The sequence below is a fragment of the Narcine bancroftii genome, chromosome 9 (genome assembly GCF_036971445.1).
Source record: "Narcine bancroftii isolate sNarBan1 chromosome 9, sNarBan1.hap1, whole genome shotgun sequence".
Lineage (NCBI taxonomy): Eukaryota > Metazoa > Chordata > Chondrichthyes > Torpediniformes > Narcinidae > Narcine > Narcine bancroftii.
Genome location: NC_091477.1, coordinates 96,892,085 through 96,914,261, shown reverse-complemented (window position 1 = coordinate 96,914,261; position 22,177 = coordinate 96,892,085). Strand labels below are relative to the sequence as shown.

The 22,177-nt window shown below is 37.9% G+C and overlaps 1 protein-coding gene across 3 annotated transcripts in view; it reads left to right on the top strand.

Annotated features, from left to right (window-relative positions):
* Positions 1–21,770, top strand: part of LOC138742492 (guanine nucleotide-binding protein subunit beta-4) — a 34,346-nt gene extending 12,576 nt beyond the window's left edge. For all 3 annotated transcript variants that reach the window (XM_069896978.1, XM_069896975.1, XM_069896977.1), the window contains exons 2-10: positions 11,553–11,658; positions 12,452–12,490; positions 12,581–12,687; positions 14,696–14,759; positions 14,848–15,010; positions 15,879–15,945; positions 17,569–17,770; positions 18,161–18,377; positions 20,047–21,770. In XM_069896978.1, the coding sequence (XP_069753079.1) occupies positions 11,602–11,658; positions 12,452–12,490; positions 12,581–12,687; positions 14,696–14,759; positions 14,848–15,010; positions 15,879–15,945; positions 17,569–17,770; positions 18,161–18,377; positions 20,047–20,153 (1,023 nt within the window). In that variant the 5' untranslated portion in view covers positions 11,553–11,601 and the 3' untranslated portion in view covers positions 20,154–21,770. The remainder of the gene's footprint in view (positions 1–11,552; positions 11,659–12,451; positions 12,491–12,580; positions 12,688–14,695; positions 14,760–14,847; positions 15,011–15,878; positions 15,946–17,568; positions 17,771–18,160; positions 18,378–20,046) is intronic.
* The last annotated feature ends 407 nt before the right edge of the window (positions 21,771–22,177 follow it).

Below are 22,177 nucleotides of genomic sequence, written 5' to 3'. Positions count from 1 at the left end.
ATATTTAAAAAATTGATTAAATCAATTCTGTATCAAGGGCATTTTAGACAGGACAACCCTTTTTTCCAGTTTCGTTATTTACTTTATTCCCAATATTAATCAACTGTTTCAACAAAGGTACTTCTCTCTCCCAAGATATTAATTTTGATTCCTATTTACATATAAAGTCTTCAGATATTGTCTCTCCTATTTTATTAATTACTATTTTAATCCATGCTGACTTTTCTACCTCCTAAAAAAAAAATCCAGAAATCTCATTTGAGCTGCCTTCGAGTAATTTTTAAAATTTGGTAACTGTAAACCTCCTAAATCAAAGTTCCACATCAGTTTGTCTAAAAAACTCTCAATATTTACCCTTCCAAAGAAAATGTCTTATATTTATTTCATTCTTGAAAAAACTTTTGTGGTATCATTGATAGAGCTTGAAATAAATATGATTCTCTAGCAAATATATTCAGTATCTTCCATTTGTTCAAATCTTCTCCAATTTTCTTAAGTAAAAGTACATAATTCAATTTATGTACATTATCTAATTTATTATCTACCCATATCCCTAAATATTTTATTCCATTCGTCAGCCATTTATATTGGGCATCTTTTGTCAATGAGTATAGTCCCCTCCAGTAAGGGGCATAATTTCACTTTTGTCACAATTTACTGTAGAGCCTGATATTTTCTCATATTTCTCCAGTCTTAAATATAATTTATGTAGCCAACCTATTGTTTTTGTCAAGTAAATCAAAATGTTGTCAGCAGATAAATTAATTTGATATTCTTCTTGATTAACTTTATTCCTTTAATTGGATCAGATTAAATCAATTCTGCTAGTGGTTCAATCACTAAAATAAATCTTTTTTTTTTCTTTCTTTTTCTTCTTTGGCTTGGCTTCGCGGACGAAGATTTATGGAGGGGGTTAAAAAGTCCACGTCAGCTGCAGGCTCGTTTGTGGCTGACCAGTCCGATGCGGGACAGGCAGACACGATTGCAGCGGTTGCAAGGGAAAATTGGTTGGTTGGGGTTGGGTGTTGGGTTTTTCCTCCTTTGCCTTTTGTCAGTGAGGTGGGCTCTGCGGTCTTCTTCAAAGGAGGCTGCTGCCCGCCAAACTGTGAGGCGCCAAGATGCACGGTTTGAGGCGTTATCAGCCCACTGGCGGTGGTCAATGTGGCAGGCACCAAGAGATTTCTTTAGGCAGTCCTTGTACCTTTTCTTTGGTGCACCTCTGTCACGGTGGCCAGTGGAGAGCTCGCCATATAATACGATCTTGGGAAGGCGATGGTCCTCCATTCTGGAGACGTGACCCATCCAGCGCAGCTGGATCTTCAGCAGCGTGGACTCGATGCTGTCGACCTCTGCCATCTCGAGTACCTCGACGTTAGGGGTGTGAGCGCTCCAATGGATGTTGAGGATGGAGCGGAGACAACGCTGGTGGAAGCGTTCTAGGAGCCGTAGGTGGTGCCGGTAGAGGACCCATGATTCGGAGCCGAACAGGAGTGTGGGTATGACAACGGCTCTGTATACGCTTATCTTTGTGAGGTTTTTCAGTTGGTTGTTTTTCCAGACTCTTTTGTGTAGTCTTCCAAAGGCGCTATTTGCCTTGGCGAGTCTGTTGTCTATCTCATTGTCGATCCTTGCATCTGATGAAATGGTGCAGCCGAGATAGGTAAACTGGTTGACCGTTTTGAGTTTTGTGTGCCCGATGGAGATGTGGGGGGGCTGGTAGTCATGGTGGGGAGCTGGCTGATGGAGGACCTCAGTTTTCTTCAGGCTGACTTCCAGGCCAAACATTTTGGCAGTTTCCGCAAAGCAGGACGTCAAGCGCTGAAGAGCTGGCTCTGAATGGGCAACTAAAGCGGCATCATCTGCAAAGAGTAGTTCACGGACAAGTTTCTCTTGTGTCTTGGTGTGAGCTTGCAGGCGCCTCAGATTGAAGAGACTGCCATCCGTGCGGTACCGGATGTAAACAGCGTCTTCATTGTTGGGGTCTTTCATGGCTTGGTTCAGCATCATGCTGAAGAAGATTGAAAAGAGGGTTGGTGCGAGAACACAGCCTTGCTTCACGCCATTGTTAATGGAGAAGGGTTCAGAGAGCTCATTGCTGTATCTGACCCGACCTTGTTGGTTTTCGTGCAGTTGGATAATCATGTTGAGGAACTTTGGGGGACATCCGATGCGCTCTAGTATTTGCCAAAGCCCTTTCCTGCTCACGGTGTCGAAGGCTTTGGTGAGGTCAACAAAGGTGATGTAGAGTCCTTTGTTTTGTTCTCTACACTTTTCTTGGAGCTGTCTGAGGGCAAAGACCATGTCAGTGGTTCCTCTGTTAGCGCGAAAGCCGCACTGTGATTCTGGGAGAATATTCTCAGCGACACTAGGTATTATTCTATTTAGTAGAATCCTAGCGAAGATTTTGCCTGCAATGGAGAGCAACGTGATTCCCCTGTAGTTTGAGCAGTCTGATTTCTCGCCTTTGTTTTTGTACAGGGTGATGATGGTGGCATCACGAAGATCCTGAGGCAGTTTACCTTGGTCCCAACAAAGCTTGAAAAACTCATGCAGCTTGCTTGGCCACGGCACACGAACCATGGGTGTAAAGGGTGGGGCCAGTACTGCGCGCACTGCACTCCACCTAAAAGCTCCTTTGCGCAGGCCCGAGGACAGGTCCACGTCCTCCCCCTCCACGTCCTCCCCCTCCACGTCCTCCCCCTCAAAAGATGCTCACAAACTCAAGCTAGCATGCTGGAACATCAGAACCATGCTAGATAAGACTGACAGCCATCGACCTGAACGTCGGTCTGCCCTCATTGCACATGAACTCCTCAGACTTGACATCGACATAGCCGCTCTCAGTGAAGTCCGCCTGGCAGATGTAGGCAGCTTCCAAGAACGCGGCGCGGGCTACACACTCTACTGGTCTGGCAAGCCTTCGGATGAACGACGCCTATCTGGTGTAGGCTTCATGGTCAAGAGCTTCATTGCCTCCAAACTCGAAAACCTTCCGACAGGCCTCTCGGACCGAATCATGTCCATGCGACTCCCACTTCAAAACAAGCGTCACATCACCCTCATCAGTGTCTATGCTCCAACCCTCCAGGCGGAACCAGCAGAAAAGAACAAGTTCTACACCGACCTGCGCAACCTCATCCAACGTACCCCTACAGCCGACAAGGTTGTCATCCTGGGCGACTTCAACGCTCGTGTCGGCAAAGACTCAGAAACCTGGCCAAGAATCCTGGGCAAGCATGGCGTCGGCAAGTGCAACGACAATGGGCGCCTCCTGTTGGAGCTCTGCGCAGAACAGCGGCTTGTCATTACAAACACCCTTTTTCAGCAGAGGGACAGCCTTAAGACCACCTGGATGCATCCCCGATCCAAACACTGGCACCTCCTGGACTACATCCTGGTGCGAGAAAGTGACAAACAAGATGTGCTCCACACCAGGGTCATGCCTAGCGCGGAATGCCACACTGACCACCGGCTGGTTCGCTGCAAGCTCAACCTTCACTTCAAGCCAAAGCCCAGGAACAATAAAGCCCCCAGAAAGAGGTTCAATGTTGGAAAACTGCAGTCAGACGAAGCGAGAGGAAACTTCCAGGCAAACCTCAAAGCAAAGCTCGACGTTGCAACCCGCCTCACGGACCCGTCCCCTGAAACCCTCTGGGATCAGTTGAAGACTACCATACTGCAATCCACTGAAGAGGTACTGGGCTTCTCCTCCAGGAAAAACAAGGACTGGTTTGACGAAAACAGCCAGGAAATCCAGGAGCTGCTGGCAAAGAAGCGAGCTGCCCACCAGGCTCACCTTACAAAGCCGTCCTGTCCAGAGAAGAAACAAGCCTTCCGTCGCGCATGCAGCCATCTTCAGCGCAAACTCCGGGAGATCCAAAATGAGTGGTGGACTAGCCTCGCCAAACGAACACAGCTCAGCGCGGACATTGGCGACTTCAGGGGTTTCTACGAGGCTCTAAAGGCTGTGTACGGCCCCTCACCCCAAGTCCAAAGCCCACTGCGCAGCTCAGACGGCAAAGTCCTCCTCAGCGACAAGATCTCCATCCTCAACCGATGGTCAGAACACTTTCAATCTCTTTTCAGTGCCAACCGCTCAGTCCAAGATTCCGCCCTGCTCCAGCTCCCTCAACAGCCCCTAAGGCTAGAGCTGGATGAGGTTCCCACACTGGATGAGACATATAAGGCAATCGAACAACTGAAAAGTGGCAAAGCAGCAGGTATGGATGGAATCCCCCCAGAAGTCTGGAAGGCTGGCGGCAAAACTCTGCATGCCAAACTAAAATAAATAAAGCAGCTGATAATGCCCATCTTTGTCTACTGTATCTAGTTAATTGAAATGGTAGTGAAACCTGCTCATTTGTAACAACTTTAGCCTAGGCTCATTATATAAAGCTTTAACCCAATTTGCAAATACCTGTCCCATCCAGAATATTTCAAACACCTTAAACAAAAAGTTCCATTCTGATCTATCAAATGCTTTTTCTGCATCTAAAGCCATTGCCACACTTGGATCTCCCTTATTTTGTGCTAGATGTATTATACTAAGTCATCTAGTTACATTATCTGCAGATTTTCTCTTTTTCACAACCCTATCTGATCCATATTTATCAACTTTGGTAAAAATTTTGTTAATCTATTAGCTAAAATGTTTGCAGTTATATAATCTACATTCAACAATGAAATATGATGATGGCTTTAAAGGGTCTGTGTCATTTTTTGGTATTATTGCAGTGGAATAAGATTCCAGGAGAGTGTGAGTTACCACTGCCTGACTTAATGCTTCTATAAAATGAAGAATCAACAAATCTTTAAATTCTTTATAAAATTCAGGTGGGAAACCATCTTTGTAATGAGATCAACGCTTCCCCCACCATCATTGGGGTGAAAAGGGCATCCAGCTCCACTTGCTCTTGTGAAGTTAACTTTGGTAACCTTATTTATGACAAAACATCTTCTATTTTATTATTGTCTTTCTGCGACTCCAATTTATATAATTGAGATTAAAATTACTTAAAAGCTTCTTTGATTTCTTGAGGCTTGTAGGAAGTCACATTCAACTCTAATTTAATTGAATTAATCCAAGCAAATACCTTATGAACTCTTTCTCCTAACTCATAATATCTCTCTGTTCTATATGTTTGTAATGTATTATACTGAAGTTTCTTATTTATAAGCCTTCTACGTTTTTTCTCAGAGGTCTTTCTTTGGAGATCTTTTTCTAAACATTTTATCTCATTTTTCAATTGATCCAATTCTTTCATATCATCCTTAATTTTAGAAGTATAACTTATAATTGTCCTCTTAAGTATGCTTTCATCGCATACCATAAAATAAATATATTATTAACCGAATTAGAATTAGTCTCAAGAAAGATTTGAATTTGTCTTCTAACAAAATGCTAAAAATCTGGTCTTTTTAATAATATTGAGTTAAATCTCCATCTATAAATTGGTTCTTCTTTATCTAACACTGCAAGTGTCATTTAACAAAGGTGAGTGATAGATAAAGTTCTTGCTTTGTAATCAACTTGATGAATTCTATCTTGGAGATGCGCCGATATTAAAAAAAAAATCTGTTGTTGTATAAGAATTGTGTCTAATAGAATAAAAAGAATAATCTCTCTCTCTCTCTTGGGTGAATTCTTCTTCATATGTCTATTAAATTGAAGTCCTTCATTAATGTTGAAGTGGCTTTTGCTGCCTTTGCCCTTGTTACTGTTCTAGTTGATCTATGTAAGCTGGGTCTAGAGCAGTGGTTATCAACCTTTCCCACTCACATACCACCTTAACCAATCCCTTACATATGGCATAGGGATTACTTAAAGTGTGAAATATTTTGCTTGAGGAAAATTGTCATTGGTCCATTTCCTTTGGGGTATGAAACAGTGCACATAATGAGTCAATTAGGTACAATTAAAACTGGTTTTAAAACTTTTACTTTCCACCCACATACCAAGCAATCCCTTACTAATCACAGAGCACCTATGGCATAGGGAATATTTAAAGTGGTATATGAGTGGAAAGAAAAAGGTTGAGAACTGCTGATCTAGACAAAAATTGAAATCCCTGGCTATTAAAATATTCTGATGTGTTCCTGCCAGAATAAGAAATGTTTCTTGTATAACTTTTTCACCATTGACATTTGGTACATATATATTCAAAAGGGTCCAGAATTCTGAAAAGATTTGACAATATACTCTAATATATCTTTCTGCAGGATCAATTACTACATTTTGTAATTACCTGGAAGTCTTTATCAAGATTGCCACTCCGCTTCGTTTTGATTAAATGAAGAAGCTGTGACATATCCCACCCAGTCTCTTTTTAAGTTCTGATGTTCTATTTCAATTAAATGAATCGCTTGTTAAAAAAAAAACTATATTTACTTTCATTTTTTAAAAAATATGTCAATATTCTCTTCCTCTTCACATGTCTGTTTAGCTTGTTAACATTAAAACTTAGAAAGCTCATAATTTAGTCCAAATCCAATGACATTTTCCCTTCATCTCTCTCCCCGCACCTCCTCGGCCATCCTCTTTGGCAATACAGGTAGGGGAAAGAAGAATTGTACATAGTCAGTTTAACTTTACAACAATTAAAAGATGCAAAAATAAGAAAAAGAAAATAAACCCCCCCCCCCCGATTAATGTTGTTTAAATAATATAGATTACTTCCCTCCATTTTATGGGTTGCAGCATTTGCCACAAATACGAGTCGATAGTAGTCAGTCCTTAACTCCTTTACACCCCCCCCCCCCGATGTTCTCATTATCAATTTCATCTATGCAGAAAGTAAAAATAAAAAAAAAACGCTTTATATTATCCAAAGCATTTTCAAACTCCCTCTTGCTGATTAACTAGTAGTGTATCAACAAATTCTTCAGCAAGAACATGATCTGTAAATAACTTGTTCTGCCCTCCTTGCAAGAAAATCCTCAAGTTGGCAGGATAGCACACAATTAATCTGTAGCCTTTTTGCTATAAAGTGTGTTTTACCGTGTTAAATTCTTTCCTTTTCTTCAGCCATCCAAGCTTGTATCAGGATAGAAAAATATCTTTGTTCTGTGAAATTCCAATGGACCTTGTCTATCTTTGGCACCTTGTGGTGCTCAAGCCCATATTTTATCTCTATCTTGATAGCAGACATTTTATGAGTATAGACCTTGGTTTATGATCTGATGGAGGCTGGGGTCTCGAGGCTCTATGCGCCCTTTCAATTTCAATAGTATTTTCAAATTTATCTGGTCCCAGGACCTCTGAAATCCATTCAGTTTATCTAGATCAACATGTCAGGGTTGCCCATTGTCACCAGCCTTATTTGCATTGGTCAAGCTATTAGACAAAATAGTAATATTAAAGGAATAAAAATAGCTGAAGACGAGTATAAGATTAATTTATTTGCAGATGATGTGTTGATATATTTAATGCATCCTGAACAATCTGAGACATTTGCAAGATTGTTTAGAACAATATGGAGCAATGTCTGGGTATAAAGTTAATTGGGACAAGAGCAAAATATTACCAACTTCAGATGAGGACTATACTAATTGTTAGCAGATTACAAGATTAAGATGGTCTAATAAAATTAAATATTTAGGGGTAACCATTGATGTAAATTATCAGTCTTTATATAAATTAAACTATGTTCCTTTGTTTAAAGTAGATTTGATTAAGTGGAAAGATCTTTCTATAATGTTAATAGGCCATGTGAACTGTATCAAGATTACTATTTTTCCACATATTCAGTATCTTTTTCAGTCAATTCCATGTGTACTTCCAAAAGTATTTTTTCAGGAATTGAATGCTGCTGTGAGAATGTTTTAGTGGAAAGGTAAATTAGCTAGAGTAGCATTGCAAAAATTGACCTGGAAGTATGCTTTAGGAGGACTTCAATTACCTCATTTTCAGAATTATTATGAAGCTGCCCAATTAAAATTTATTAATAGGATGTTTGATGTTATTTAACCTCCTGGGTTAGCTAAAGTTGAATTGGCTTGTATTTCTGAGCTCAATGTTCATCAATTTATATTTAAGTGGAGTCCCCGTTTGTTGTAGGGTTATAATGTGCCTGTTTTAAAGCATTTGTTGGAGATTTGGACTAAAAGAAATTATATTATAGGTTCTTGAGGTAAAATAATGACTCAAACTCCGTTATATCATAATAAAGTTATTCCTTTTTCAATGAATAATCAGTATTTAAGAATTTGGGATTCTAAGGGTATTAAGTGGCAGCAGAGCCCACCCCACTGACAAAAGACAAAGGAGGAAAAACCCAACACCCAACCCCAACCAACCAATTTTCCCTTGCAACCGCTGCAACCGTGTCTGCCTGTCCCGCATCGGACTTGTCAGCCACAAACGAGCCTGCAGCTGACGTGGACATTACCCCTCCATTAATCTTCGTCCGCGAAGCCAAGCCAAAGAAAGAAGAAGAATTATTTTGAAGACAGACAGTTTCTTTACTAGACTTATGGAGAAGTTCAGGATACCATCTAATTCCTTATTTGTATACTATCAGGTGTGAGCATTAGTGATACATAATTTTGGAAGAGAAATGATGCTACCTAAATTAACTAAGTTCAAGGCTTTAATTTTGGAAGCATCAAAAAAGGGATTTATTTCACAAGTGTGTGCTTTGTTACAAGATAAGATGAGTAAACCAGATTTAAGAAAATCTAGAATTAAATGGGAGAAAGATTTATCTTTTGATATATCCCAGGAGGAATGGGAAGTTATGTGTCAAGAGAGTGTGACTAGATTGATTAATGTAAGATATAGTTTAGTTGATCATAATTTTTTTTACATCAGTTATATTTACTCCTGAAAAGTTAAAAAGATATGGTTTTAGTATTTCAGATTTGTGTTTTAGATGTGGGATTCACACTGGAACATTTTTACATGCAGTTTGGTCTTGTGACAAATTTCAATAATTTTGGTTAAAAATTAAAAACTTTTTTGAAGATTAATTCAAGATTAAATTACCATTGGATCTAATAACTTTTTTGTTGGGTTATAGTGTAGGATAAATTTCAGATGGCATTCGTTTGTCTGGTATTGGCGGTAGCGCAGAAATGTATTGTGATTTCATGGAAAGATAATGTGGAATTGAATATGGTTCATTGGCATAATGAGTTAAAATCCTGTACTTATTTGGAGAAGATAACGTATAACCTGTATAATAATTACTCTTTCTTTGTTAAGATGTGGTTGCCTTATTTGAAATTTATCGGTTTGGAAATATCTTAACATTTTTTTTTCTCTGGTCTTGTTAGTTTGGCACATCACACAGTGTATGTAATTAACTCCCCTTGAGGGGTTAGTTGGGGTTGGTGGGAGGGGTTAGTGGGGTTAATTTTTTTTTAATGTATGTATCTAAATTTATAAATAAAGTTTTCAAAAAAGAAAGACCTCTGGAATCCATCACTAAAAATTTTTTATCAGATCATCACCTTCTTTAAGACCAACAATTTTAATATTATTTATTTATTCTACTAAAGTTCTCTGGAGGTCAATTTTCCTCCAAAATTGCTTCTTTACAATGGCCCATTCATCAGTCTCAATTTCCATTTTCACCATTCTATCCTGTACCTCCTCCATACCAGCCTTGTTTTAATTCTTTCATCTACATTGTCGAATTTATTTTGCAATTTATGTACAATAGCAAAATACTTCATCCGTTTATCCAAATTTTTCATCTCCTCATCTCCCTCAGTTCTTTTAATTACTGAACATTTGTACAATCTTCTTCCTGTGGCATTTTTAGTTTCCTACCATTATCTTTAGACACTTTTGTCTGCTTTGTTACTTCCTCTTCATGATCTTCTTTCTCTTCATCGCTGGCCTTTGAGTCAGATGGAGGAATCTCCTCTTCTCCTTGTTGAAATAACTTTTGGCATATACCTGAGCCAGCAAAAACGCTGCTGGCTCCTAGTGATATCTTGGAGCTCTTCTGGACTGCGCATGTACGTCTTCCCATGCATGTGCAGTTTAGTATCTTCCTCTTTGATACCCTCACCCCGGATAAACAGCTGTGATGACGCTGTGGAGTGTCAGACAGTCCCTATAGGGTTGCAACTCATCTGGGGATGAGCTCTCGCCTTACTTTCTGGTTCCATTGAAATTGCAGGCCTTGTTTCTTTGTCTTGTCGTTGTTCCATCTGTGTTTGTGACAGGCTAGCAACAGTGCTCTCTTAGGTGACGTGGTTAGAATATTATAAAGTAATTCTTAAGCAGCTTTTGACAAATTTGATTAAATGTACTTTGCTTACTTGGCACTTTTTAAATTAATTCCCAGGAGAGTCAGATTTACACTTCCTGACTCTACCGCATCACGTGACATCCCCCAATCCTTAAGATTCTTGATTAAGTTATGTTCTTTTTGAACATTGAGATAAAGCTTTAAATTGCCAGATGAATAAGCATTGGTTTTAACATAAACAGGTATATTTGAGGCATTTAAGGTGTCCTAGGTAGAATTGTATATACTATATATGCTTAAAATATGTTTAAATACATTTGTCCCTCATTTCCCCTAACCTTAATGTATCAGATACAGAGATAATCAAGAAAGTGGATTTCAGGAGAACAATTTTTGTTGAACAATGGAATGTGATCATGGCCAGGTGGTTTACTTTCTATAACTGATCTGTGGGATACACTTGCTTAAAATGCTTTGCTGAGGATTAGATATATTGCTATTGGAAGGACATCTGTAATTATGATGTGTGAGAAAGATTGGGCATTATGGTTTCATTTTTTGATTAAAATGTAAAACTACATTAAAAATCTATTCTAAAAGATAATGAGAAATTTTCTAATTGAGTGAGAACGAACCTTTTCCCCATCACAGGAAGGATGTGAAGGCTTTAGAAAGAGATTTACAAGGATACTATGTGGATTAAAGGGAGGTTTCAGAAATAAACAATATTAAGAGGTTGGACAAACAGGGTTGTTTTCTCTGGTGTGTAATTAGATCAGCCATGATCGTATTGAATGGCGGAGCAGGCTCGATGGGCCATTTTTGGCCTACTCCTGTTCCTACTTCCTATGTTTCTATGTAGGCTGATGAGCTAGCTTATAGAAGTTTATTAACTGGAGAGACATAGATAGGGGAGGTGGTCAGAATTTTTCTCCCAGGGTGAAAATGTTGAATACTAGAGGACATGCTTTTAAGGTGAGAAGGCAAAAGTTTTAGAGGGGATGAGTGAACTACATTTATTGCACAGAGTGGTAGGTGCCTGGAATGGATTGCCAGGAATAGTGGTGGAGGTAGATATGATAGAAGCATTAAGAAGCTTCAAGATACATGAACATGCAACGAATGGAAGGATATGGATCATGTATGGGCAGAAGGACTTGGTTTAATATGGCATCATGTTTGGTGCAGACACCATGGGGTGAAATCCTGTTCATGTGTTATATTGTTCAGTTTATTTCTGAAAGCGTCCTCAGGAAAATTGTCCCTTTGTGGGTCATAATATTCAAAGTATAATTACCGTAATTGATTGTTGTATTAATTTGAATAACACTGAACAGACATTTTTCATCATAGATCTGCTTCGTGATATTGTGCGTGGGCATTTTGATACCAAGCTAGGAAAATGAGTGAACTAGAACAGTTGCGCCAAGAAGCAGAGCAGCTGAGGAATCAAATTAGGGTAAGATTTTCTGAAACTATGCACATGATATATGAACAACTCAGCTGTGAGCGTGTATGGAGTTAAGTTGGAACCATTCACTTGTGGAACACCCCCATTTAGACCTTAAAGATTGCTGATCATTTTATTTCATGTGAACAAAAATATGTTGATCAAGATTATTTGCTTATTATCTTGTGGGTTTATTATTAATGTGGCTGGTCTTTCCATTTAGGTTCCTCGTTAATGTTGTTTCCTAGGATGTTATTGTGTATTTACATTTGTAATGTGCGTAGGTTTCAATAATAGCAGATCTATATCTGCTGCAAAATAATTTATTTATTAAAGCGAACCTTGTGTTCCCTGGATCCTGCTAACAGAAACATGCATTTCGATCATCACATTTTGTGTGGTAAATTACCATGTAGTGTTCACAGTTGTAAAATAAGGTCTCATGCAATAGATGTTAATGACCCGAGTTTAGTAAATTGCAGCCAGAATTTCAGCAAGTTATGAGAAAGAGAGCAGAAAACTGTCATCCTAGAAAGCCTATAGGGAACATAACCTATTCATTATGAATGTAGCAGTAGGAGATGAGAATACAAGAATGACCATGGAGAAGCAGCTGATTTTTCAACCACAGTCTGAGCTACCACAAGTTGTGAAGTTCCAGATCAAGAAAATATCAATGGGATCCTGTTGCTTACCTAATAAAAAATAAGGATAATAGCAGTGCAGACGGGATCTTAAGCAGTGGTATTGCTTGTTACTTGTGTTAGCAATGGGACAAGTAAAATTTTGTTTGTCCTTACAGGATGCAAGGAAAGCTTGTGGTGATTCTACCCTAGCCCAGGTAATATTTGATGGGAAATGACAAAGAACTTGTTTTGCCTTTCTTCTTTGTCACTTTGATTGGCGCATACTAACTAACTGTTCTTTCCAGATTACAGCTGGTTTAGATTCAGTGGGCCGAATCCAAATGCGCACAAGGCGTACACTGAGGGGGCATTTGGCTAAAATATATGCCATGCACTGGGGATCAGACTCCAGGTTAGTACTCAGATGTTAAAGCTCTTAATTGTAACGTGATCAGTTAGCACAGTGAGAAAGATTTTTTTTCTTTAATAAATTGATTGATTACCTGTATGAAATCGGCAATATCTTGGTTATAACATTCAAGGAATTTACTGCATTTATTCTAAATGTCCAATGTCTGAAATTGCTTCACTGAAATCAGTCATGAAAATATTGCTGTCGTGGACCTTTTCACTGCAATTTCAGAGCTAACTCTCATTTGTGGTTGTATCATGGGCTTAATTTTGGTCTGACCTAAAGACAGTGCATTATAATGCCTTTAATTAGAGTATATTTTAATTGGTGGACAATCTCAGTTCAGCTATACCATATAGTATCAGCTGTTGTGGAATTTTTAAAAAATAGTCAAATTGAAAAATGGAAAGATTAAGAATTTAGTGAATGGTAATTTGATAGATTTTAATTTCCACAGAGAGCTTCTCTGCACACTCTGTGAGGTTTTGGAAATGATTATCTACTTAAGCTATTTGATAATTTAAAAAAAAAATACCCATACTGGTTATTGCTTTGATCTGTATTCTAATTTTTAAAAGAAAACTTTTGTGGATTCTGTTTCCATTCATTACTGCTTCTGCACTTATTCTACTTCCTAACAATACTATTTATTAATTGAAGAATAAATTTTCAAATATCACTGTCTTTTTGGTAAATTTTACATTCTTCAGTTTCCAGTCCTCTTAACTAATGAACCCATTCTATGTTGAATCACCTAAACCACAGAACGCTTGCATCAGCCTGTTTTCCAGTGACTACAGCTTACCAGCAGAGCTTATGACTAAGCTGAAGGACCTGGGTCTCTGTCTGACCCTCTGCCACTGGATCCTCTACTTTCTCATTGGCAGTATGGATATGGATTGGCAATATCGCCTCCTGCTCTCTATTAACATGGGCACCCAAGGCCTCTATTTTCTCATTGGCAGTATGGATATGGATTGACAATATCGCCTCCTGCTCTCCATCAACATGGGCACCCAAGGCTGTGTAGTTAGTACCCTACTCTATTCCTTGCAGACCCATGCCCATATATCTAAATTCAGCTCCAAATGCATCTACAAATGTGATGACCAGTTGTTGACTGAATAATTGGAAACATTGAGTCAGAATACAGGATAGAGTTAAGAACTTGGTTGGGTGGGCTACAACTGAGAAGCTGATTGTTGATTTTAGGAAGGAGAGGCTTAAGGACTATACACCTATCTGCATTGTTGGGGGAAAAAGTGGATAGAGTCAGACCTTTAAAGTCCTGGCAGTCTATATTTCAGAAGACCTCTCCATCAAGGCCACCATGAAAAAGGTACACCAATGCCTATACTTTCTGAGGAGATTTGGCATATCATCAGATACTCAATCAAACTTGCATTATGGAAGGTAGACCGAATGGCTGCATCACTGCCTGGTTTCGTTATTCAAGAGCCATGGAATGTAGTAAGCTATAGAATGTAGTAAATATAGCCATGTCCATAATGGGTCCTGACCTCCTGCTGCAAACTTGTGAGACACTGCCTGAAGAAAGCAGCCAACATCATAAAGATCCCCCATCACCCTCGTCTCATTGTTACCTTGGTTGAAAACCAATGCCTCTAGATTGAAGAACGGTTTCTTTCCAACAGCAGTCTGACCCTTGGTACCCTAGACATAGACTGCTCCAACAACACAAAAGAACTGGCAGCACTGTTGCAAGTCACTTTTTTTGAACTAGGATTACTGTGAATATTTAATATCTATCTTGTGTATTTGTATCTTAATTGAATCCTGTAAATTTTCTATCTTGGTTCTAGTGAAATTAAAATGATAAAAATGAAAAAAAAAGAATAATTTTAGTTTATCTTTTCTAAACCCTTCAATTTTGAATCTTGATCAGGCAGGAAGGACCAGTTTCACTCACCATACTTTTCATACAAGTGATTCATCTTCTCCCTGCTATCTTTGTCTTTGACGTCTTTAAATGTTTTTATATTTGCAGACTTTTAGTCAGTGCATCTCAAGATGGAAAATTAATCATCTGGGACAGTTATACAACAAACAAAGTAAGTGCAAAAGGTTTAGGTTTAAAGTGTTGCACAGTTTAAATCATGATTAAGGTGAACTCAGTGACATTTTTCTCCTTTTCTATAGATGCATGCTATCCCTTTACGGTCATCCTGGGTTATGACTTGTGCTTATGCTCCATCTGGAAATTATGTTGCCTGTGGTGGGCTTGACAACATCTGTTCCATCTACAGCTTGAAGACCAGAGAGGGTAATGTTCGAGTAAGCAGGGAACTACCAGGACACACAGGTAATACTGGTGTAAGTGCTTCCTGCTTAGCACTGCTGATGTGCCGATGAACCACATCAATCAACTTTCATCCTGCAGAGGAAGTGCAAAGATGGAAGAATGTTGGTCAGAGTCCTGTGATTCTTTCTGTAAGCTTTGAGTAAGAATGAAGTTGAGACAGAGGATAAGCAGCTAACCCATCCAGGATTGTCGCAGAAGACTCTAGAATAGATACTGAAATTTACCAAAGCACAGATAATGCTTTTGAGAAGGAGCAAAAACTATGGTCATCTGATAAATTACCAACTTGACTTTTCATATGATGTGAGCAATTTTGCACAACATGATGAGAGTCAGTAATAAAATACATGTCCCTCTACGCTTCATCTCCTTTGAATCATTTGTAGCATTTTTCAGCAATACACTGAACAGCAGAAGGTAATTAGACGTCAGATGCGATGGGAAAATTGCGATTTTGCTCTTATTAAACCAGTTAATGATGTGATAATTAATCTTTAGTTGACATAATGATTAACTTACGTAAGTTCTGATTTAGTTGATGTTCTATAGGGCTAATTCTGTTGTTGAAATGAGGAATGCAACTAGAATTCCATAATGACAACTGGAGTCATTGATAATGGGTTTGCTTAATTTTCATTCTGTTAATTATATTTAAGCTTAGTATTTTTAAGGAACTAGCTGAGAGATCAGTTATTGCATTCAAGGAGACTAAAGTTGTAAGAAAATAAATGTATGTTTCTATGGAAGGAATGAAAATTCTACATGTGAACTTTTGTTAAAATTAAATGCTGTATTTGATTTGAAGACCTTTTTGAATGATTACGAATTGTGCCAAAATTGATACTGACACCATTAACATTTTAAACAGGATACTTATCATGTTGTCGCTTTCTGGATGACAACCAGATTGTTACAAGTTCGGGAGATACAAGTTGGTAAGCCCACTTAATTATAGTCTTCTAAGCCTTGAGGTTACTCTTGAGAGGATCTTAGTCCTTGTGAAGACAAGCAAATTTGGATCCATAAGCTGCAAATAATCTGGTTTAATTCAGAAATGGTGATTAGAAAATGGTTTGGACAGGGGATATACTGGGTGTTGAAGAATTTTGCTATACAATAATTGTTAGGCTCTGATACTCAGTCATCAGCTTTGTACTAAGGAGAGAGAGAGTGTCAGTCTCCACCTGGCCTTCTGCTCTAATTTATAAAGTTTAGCAGATGTACTTTATACTAATGAATTAATCACATGACATTCCAGCAACCTTCTGATTACAGGCACAGATAAAAAGAAAGGAAACACTCTCTGTTTCCTCAATTTAGCCCACACATAATGAATACAAACAATGCCGAAGTGTTTGCATCCAGTACAACTCCAGATGCACTCAGGAAAATGAGAAAAATGCTCAAGATCACAAATGTGCCTAATGCAATATGTCATATCCTGTCAGTCCTTGCAAAGGATCACCATAATTGATTCTTCCACACCGGGGTATTGATTGAACGTGGAGGTGTGTTTTCTGAGGAAGATATGTGAGAATTTGAGAGGAAACCTGGACAGGTAGGAAGTGAAATGAATTGGATATAGAGTGGAGAGAACAGATCATAATGTTATGGACAGTTGTAGAGCTAGGTATCAAGTACTCCAGCCTCCAGTTCTAAAACATCTGTGGGTTAATTTAAGGTTCAAGATCATTATGTAAAATTGAAATTTAATTAATCAAGATTATCAGGCAGGCTTTCGTTTCTTCTGTCTTTCCTACTTTTTTGGGGAGGGTGGGGGAGAAAATATGAAAATATGTATTCTTTTTGCATCATTTTGTTATTCCTTGTGATATGGATAAAAACTGTACTTGTATTGATGCAAATAAAAAAATAAAATTTACAAATAAGAAACCATCTGTGGGATTAGCTTCAAAAAATACTTGATTTTCTTTCCACTGTTTTCTGGGTTCACATGTATTTGTATGGAAAACTTGCTCAAATAAATGTATATTAACTTACTCAAATTAACTTGCACATTTTTTGGAAGTTAACATGATGTTTTATATATTAGGGGTGTTGAATCTAAGTTGAAATTGAATATGTATCAAAGGATGTTTGTTCAAATTGCCTTAGCAATAGCAAGAAAATGTATTGCCATAACTTGGAAGTCTGAGATAGATTTGGGTACAGAAAGATGACATGCTATAGTTTAGAGGTGTATACCACTTGAGAAAATCTCATAATTTAAGAGATAAATACTATCTACTTTGGCAGAAATGGAGCCCATATTTCCAAAATATGGGTGTAAATATTTAAATGAAGTTCTGACATTCTCTTTCTCCTTAAGGTCTCAATAAACTATGAGAAACTTTAAAGTAATAGGCACTCCCATTGAGGGTCTCTTGACCCTTTTTTCCCTCTTTTGTAGGGGGATTGAAGGGGGAGGGGGTTCTCATTTTTTTTCTATAAGCCTCATGTATTTGTAATGATTTGTATTTTTTTTAATCGTGTGTATTTTTTTGTGGTTCTACATTCATAAATAACATTTTTAAAAACATGGTGTTTTATATTTGTAGTGCTTTATGGGACATTGAAACAGGTCATCAAACCACAACATTTACAGGACATACTGGGGATGTCATGAGTCTCACATTAAGTCCTGATATGAAGATTTTTGTTTCTGGTGCTTGTGATGCTTCTGCCAAACTCTGGGATATTCGAGATGGAATGTGTCGACAGTCATTCATAGGCCATGTATCTGATATTAATGCAGTTTGTGTAAGTATACTTTTATTCTAGGCCAAGTAATGGTTCAGCACAGATAGGGTGAGCCAAAGGGCCTGTTACTGTAGTCTTCTATGGTCCAACTCTTTTCACCTCAGGTAATAATGAGTAGTTTCCATTAGCTCTGAGACATGACAACTTTTATACTAATTGTTATTAATTACTGAACTTAGTGGGGTTTTTGAAAAGTTGGATTTAAGTATGTTACCTTTCCTAGTTTGAAATCAAAACCAGATTGTGCAAATTTTGAAATATGGTTCTTATTTTCATAAATCTAATTTTTTTCAGACTAAAAAAAAGAATACAATTTGACTACCTAGTTTTGTAGCCACCTATATTGAATATGGTTCTAATTTTGTAAAATTATATTATTTCCATTCTCAGTTTTTCCCCAATGGAAATGCATTTGCCACTGGGTCGGATGATGCTACTTGCAGATTGTTTGATCTCCGAGCTGATCAGGAGCTGATGATGTACTCGCACGACAACATCATCTGTGGGATTACGTCAGTCGCATTTTCCAAAAGTGGACGTCTCTTGCTTGCAGGCTATGATGATTTTAATTGCAATGTTTGGGACTCTTTAAAGGGAGATCGTGCAGGTCGGAAAATCATTTGTCTTTGACCAGATATTGTATGTCATATTTTTATAACTCTAAAAATAGCATGTTAGAGGAAATAGAATACCATAAATATTCCAGTTAAGGCAAAACATCGGTGGAAAAATGATTAACAACACTTCAAGTCTAAACTATGTAAGATGGAGATGTTAACAACTTGTATTTGCTAGACCATGCATTTCCACAATTGTATGAATATTTTGGCAAGAAAAGGCCAATTTAACTGAACAGTTGTGAGCTACCACAGGAAGTTGTAGAAGTGGTTGCAGTTATAACCTTCAAAAGGCATTTGGACATGTATATGGATTGGAAGGGTTCAGAAGAATGTACGCAAATAGGACTAGCCCAGAATACCACCTTGGTCGACATAGTTGAGTTGTGTTGTAGGGCTTGTTACCTGCTGCCTGATTCTATGTGTTACATCAACGTGTTAATTTGGTACAAGCATATGAAAGTTTACATTATTTTAGACAGTCTCTATAGGTAACTAGGGAATTGCTTGATACTGCAGCATCTTGTGCTCTTTGCTTCAAATTTCTCTTCTCCCCCCCACTTTTAAACTCATTTGTTTTCAGTTTTTGAATACTCCATAGTTGATTGTTGTACATGGTCCATGGAACTATAGAAAAACTACAGTGTAACAGGCCCTTTGGCCCATCGAGTCTGTGCTGAACTCATCCCAAAGAGCTGCACCAGAACCATGGCTTTCCATACCTGCCCCAACTATGTATCTATGCAAATTTTTCTTGTCAAAATGGAGCCTGCATTTTCTGCTTCAGCTCCATACTCTCACCACTCACGGTGTGAAGATCCCCCCTCCTATTCCCTTTTACTGTTTGTTCTTTCACTCTTAACTCGTGTCCTATCAATGTAGAAGCCTGCTTGCATCTACTCTATAATTTTGGACACCTGTCATTATCTCACATCATTTTCCTATGCTCATCGAGAGAACCAGGAAAGAGGTTCTGCTGAGGAATATGAGGATCTAGGGACTAAATTAAAAGCTAGAACCAAAAAGGTGGTAATCTCAGGATTACTAGCTGAGTCACATGCAAATTGGCACAGGGCCGAGAAGTGGGTTAAATTAATGGGAAACTGTCACCAAATTGGGGAAGGAAGGAGCAGTTCAAAGGTGACGGGCTCCATCTGAACTGTGATGGGACCTGGATCCTGGCGAATTGCATAACTAGGACTCAATAGGAGGGGTGGGGCGGGGTGAGTTCAACAGGTTGGAGGATAGATAAAGTAAAAGCAAAAGTTTTTTTGGAAAAAAAATAGAAAAGTAAGAGTAGAATGTATAAAAGTCAAGTGCAAAAGAAGCAAAGATTACCAGATTTTAAAAGCACAAAAAGTATAAGGACACTTTAATCGAATGTTCGTAGTATTCAAAACAAGGTCAATGAAGTTGTTGCACAAATCTTTACTAAAAGGTATGATTTGGAGTCCATTACAGAAATTTGGTTGCAGGGTTGGAAGGATTGGGAATTAAATATTCAAGGATATCAGATAATATGGAAGATTCCTCCTTGTCTCTTTGAATATCCTAATGGTATAAAGTTATAGTTGTCAGATTTGCCAATCAAAATTATTTTGGTGTTTCTAGTTGGTATAATCATTGTATTTTCTTCATCTTCATCTCTCTTTTTTCCAGGAGTACTTGCTGGACATGACAATCGTGTGAGCTGTTTAGGCATCACTGATGATGGAATGGCTGTAGCAACAGGATCATGGGATAGTTTTCTGAAAATCTGGAACTGAGGTAGTCATCTGAATATTGTTATTAGGACTACCTATGCTGCAACCAACAGTTTTAAAATAACATTCTTTTTATCAAGTATTTGCAGGTGACGTTTTTCTATCACTGAATATAATTGTACACAAGGCTTGTGTAAAGTAGGCAAATCTATTGAAGAGGAAAAATCCTTACGGCTGCTAACTTTAAGGCTGTCACATTATCACAGTGAGCAGAAAATATTTTAAACTAATCATTGTTTAGTTTTAAGGACTGCATTATTTGGAGGATTTTTTTGCTCATCTGTCAATCCAATGTTTCGTACAGAATGTACACAAAAACAGCAGCTAACCATCTCACATTTGTCTAATGTAAAGAAATCACATTTTAAAGCTAAATTTCTCACCCATATTTATCAAATTACACTGGTGATAAATTGCTTTTGATTTGATTTTCTGGTGAAATAACTTATTGTGAGATATTTAACTACAGTTGTGTGTATTCGCTTGTTTTTTTTCCCCAGCACTTTTTAATTATACAGAACATTCCATCAATATTGTATATCCATTTGCAATAAAACACTGCTTAACATACTGTTCAGAAACAGGAACTCTCGCGTCAAATACTGTTGCACATGTATTAGCCTTTTTCTCCTTGTGGCAATATCCGCCAAATGACCTGCACCCAGAACAGACAACACATTCTTTGTTTCTATGTACCTGAGCCCATCTGTTCCATCAGCCCCTTCACCTTCCACTTTTCCCTTCATCTCTTGATTGAGATGTCATTTCATGGAGCATCACCGTTACAGGCAGTATATTGTTCAAGTCTGTCTACATCTGCCTGTTAATGATCAGCTGCACAGCTTCGCATCACAATAGAGCCTAATGACAGGGTGCAAAATCTCGTGCATTATCCAACAGATACAAGTTCTTGACCAGCACAGGATTTACTGGGTTGATTGTATTCTTATGTGCACACACAAATGCCTGCCATTTAAAAATCAGTTACAACACACAATGAGCAAATGAAGCTGGTGCCTTCCTAATTCATCGGACTTGGTGTCATACAGTACATTTAACTGCTGTACAATTGGGAGTTTTGCTTGAAATTAACATTCATGGTGTGGAGAAATAATTTTTGATTGTGAATATGTATGTGCACTATATTAACATGAAATTCAATTTACACTATGTAAACCTAAATGGCCTTTTTCTAAAGTGCTATCACTAGAACATGGGTTGAAAAAAAGTAGCATTTCTTAAGATAGAAAATTAACCAAATCACTTAGCATTAACTGTAAAACTTGTTATGCAGCATAAAATGTATAGTTTACATGGTGATTTATTGAAATTTAGTTTGGGTTTTGTTGTTGTACTAGTTATTATTTTGGTTGTACTGGATTGCACAAATCATGTGATTTAATGTGGATTTTTGAATGTCATAATTAACCTACTTGATGTTATCTTTGGTGTAATATAAACCCTAAAACCTTGTGAATCCAGTGTTTACATTGTGCCAATAACAGGTGTGGAGAACTCAGTTTAATAGTCAGCGTTTTTAATCAGTGATCAATTCGAGCAACTTCATGGTTCAGCTTCCCCCCCCCGAACAGCTTTGTAAAAGATGTATTTTTTTTTCTTCAAACAAAAGCATTCACAGGTCAGAATTTTTCAGTTCGGTAAGTGTGTATTTTTTTTTGTTGTTGCTTATTTTTATTTAGAAAGATCAATCGATGACTGTTCATCATTAAAGATTTGTATCCAACAAATGGCATTAAATTTGGACTTGATAGAATGGTACTAATCAGCTTGCAAAGAATGCCTTAAATTTCTGTACTTTGGTTTGTGCCATAATTAGTCGTGTGTTAAACTCCAGAAATGGATTTTTATATACGCTGCATAGGTTTTCAAAACTTTTAATCATTTTCATTTTATTTGGCCATACTTTGAAACAAATGATACATTTAATCCCTTGTATTTAATCCTATTTCATTTGTCTATTAAGAATGAACATTAGTGAACTAATTCGTGAATCTGTTAAATAATTC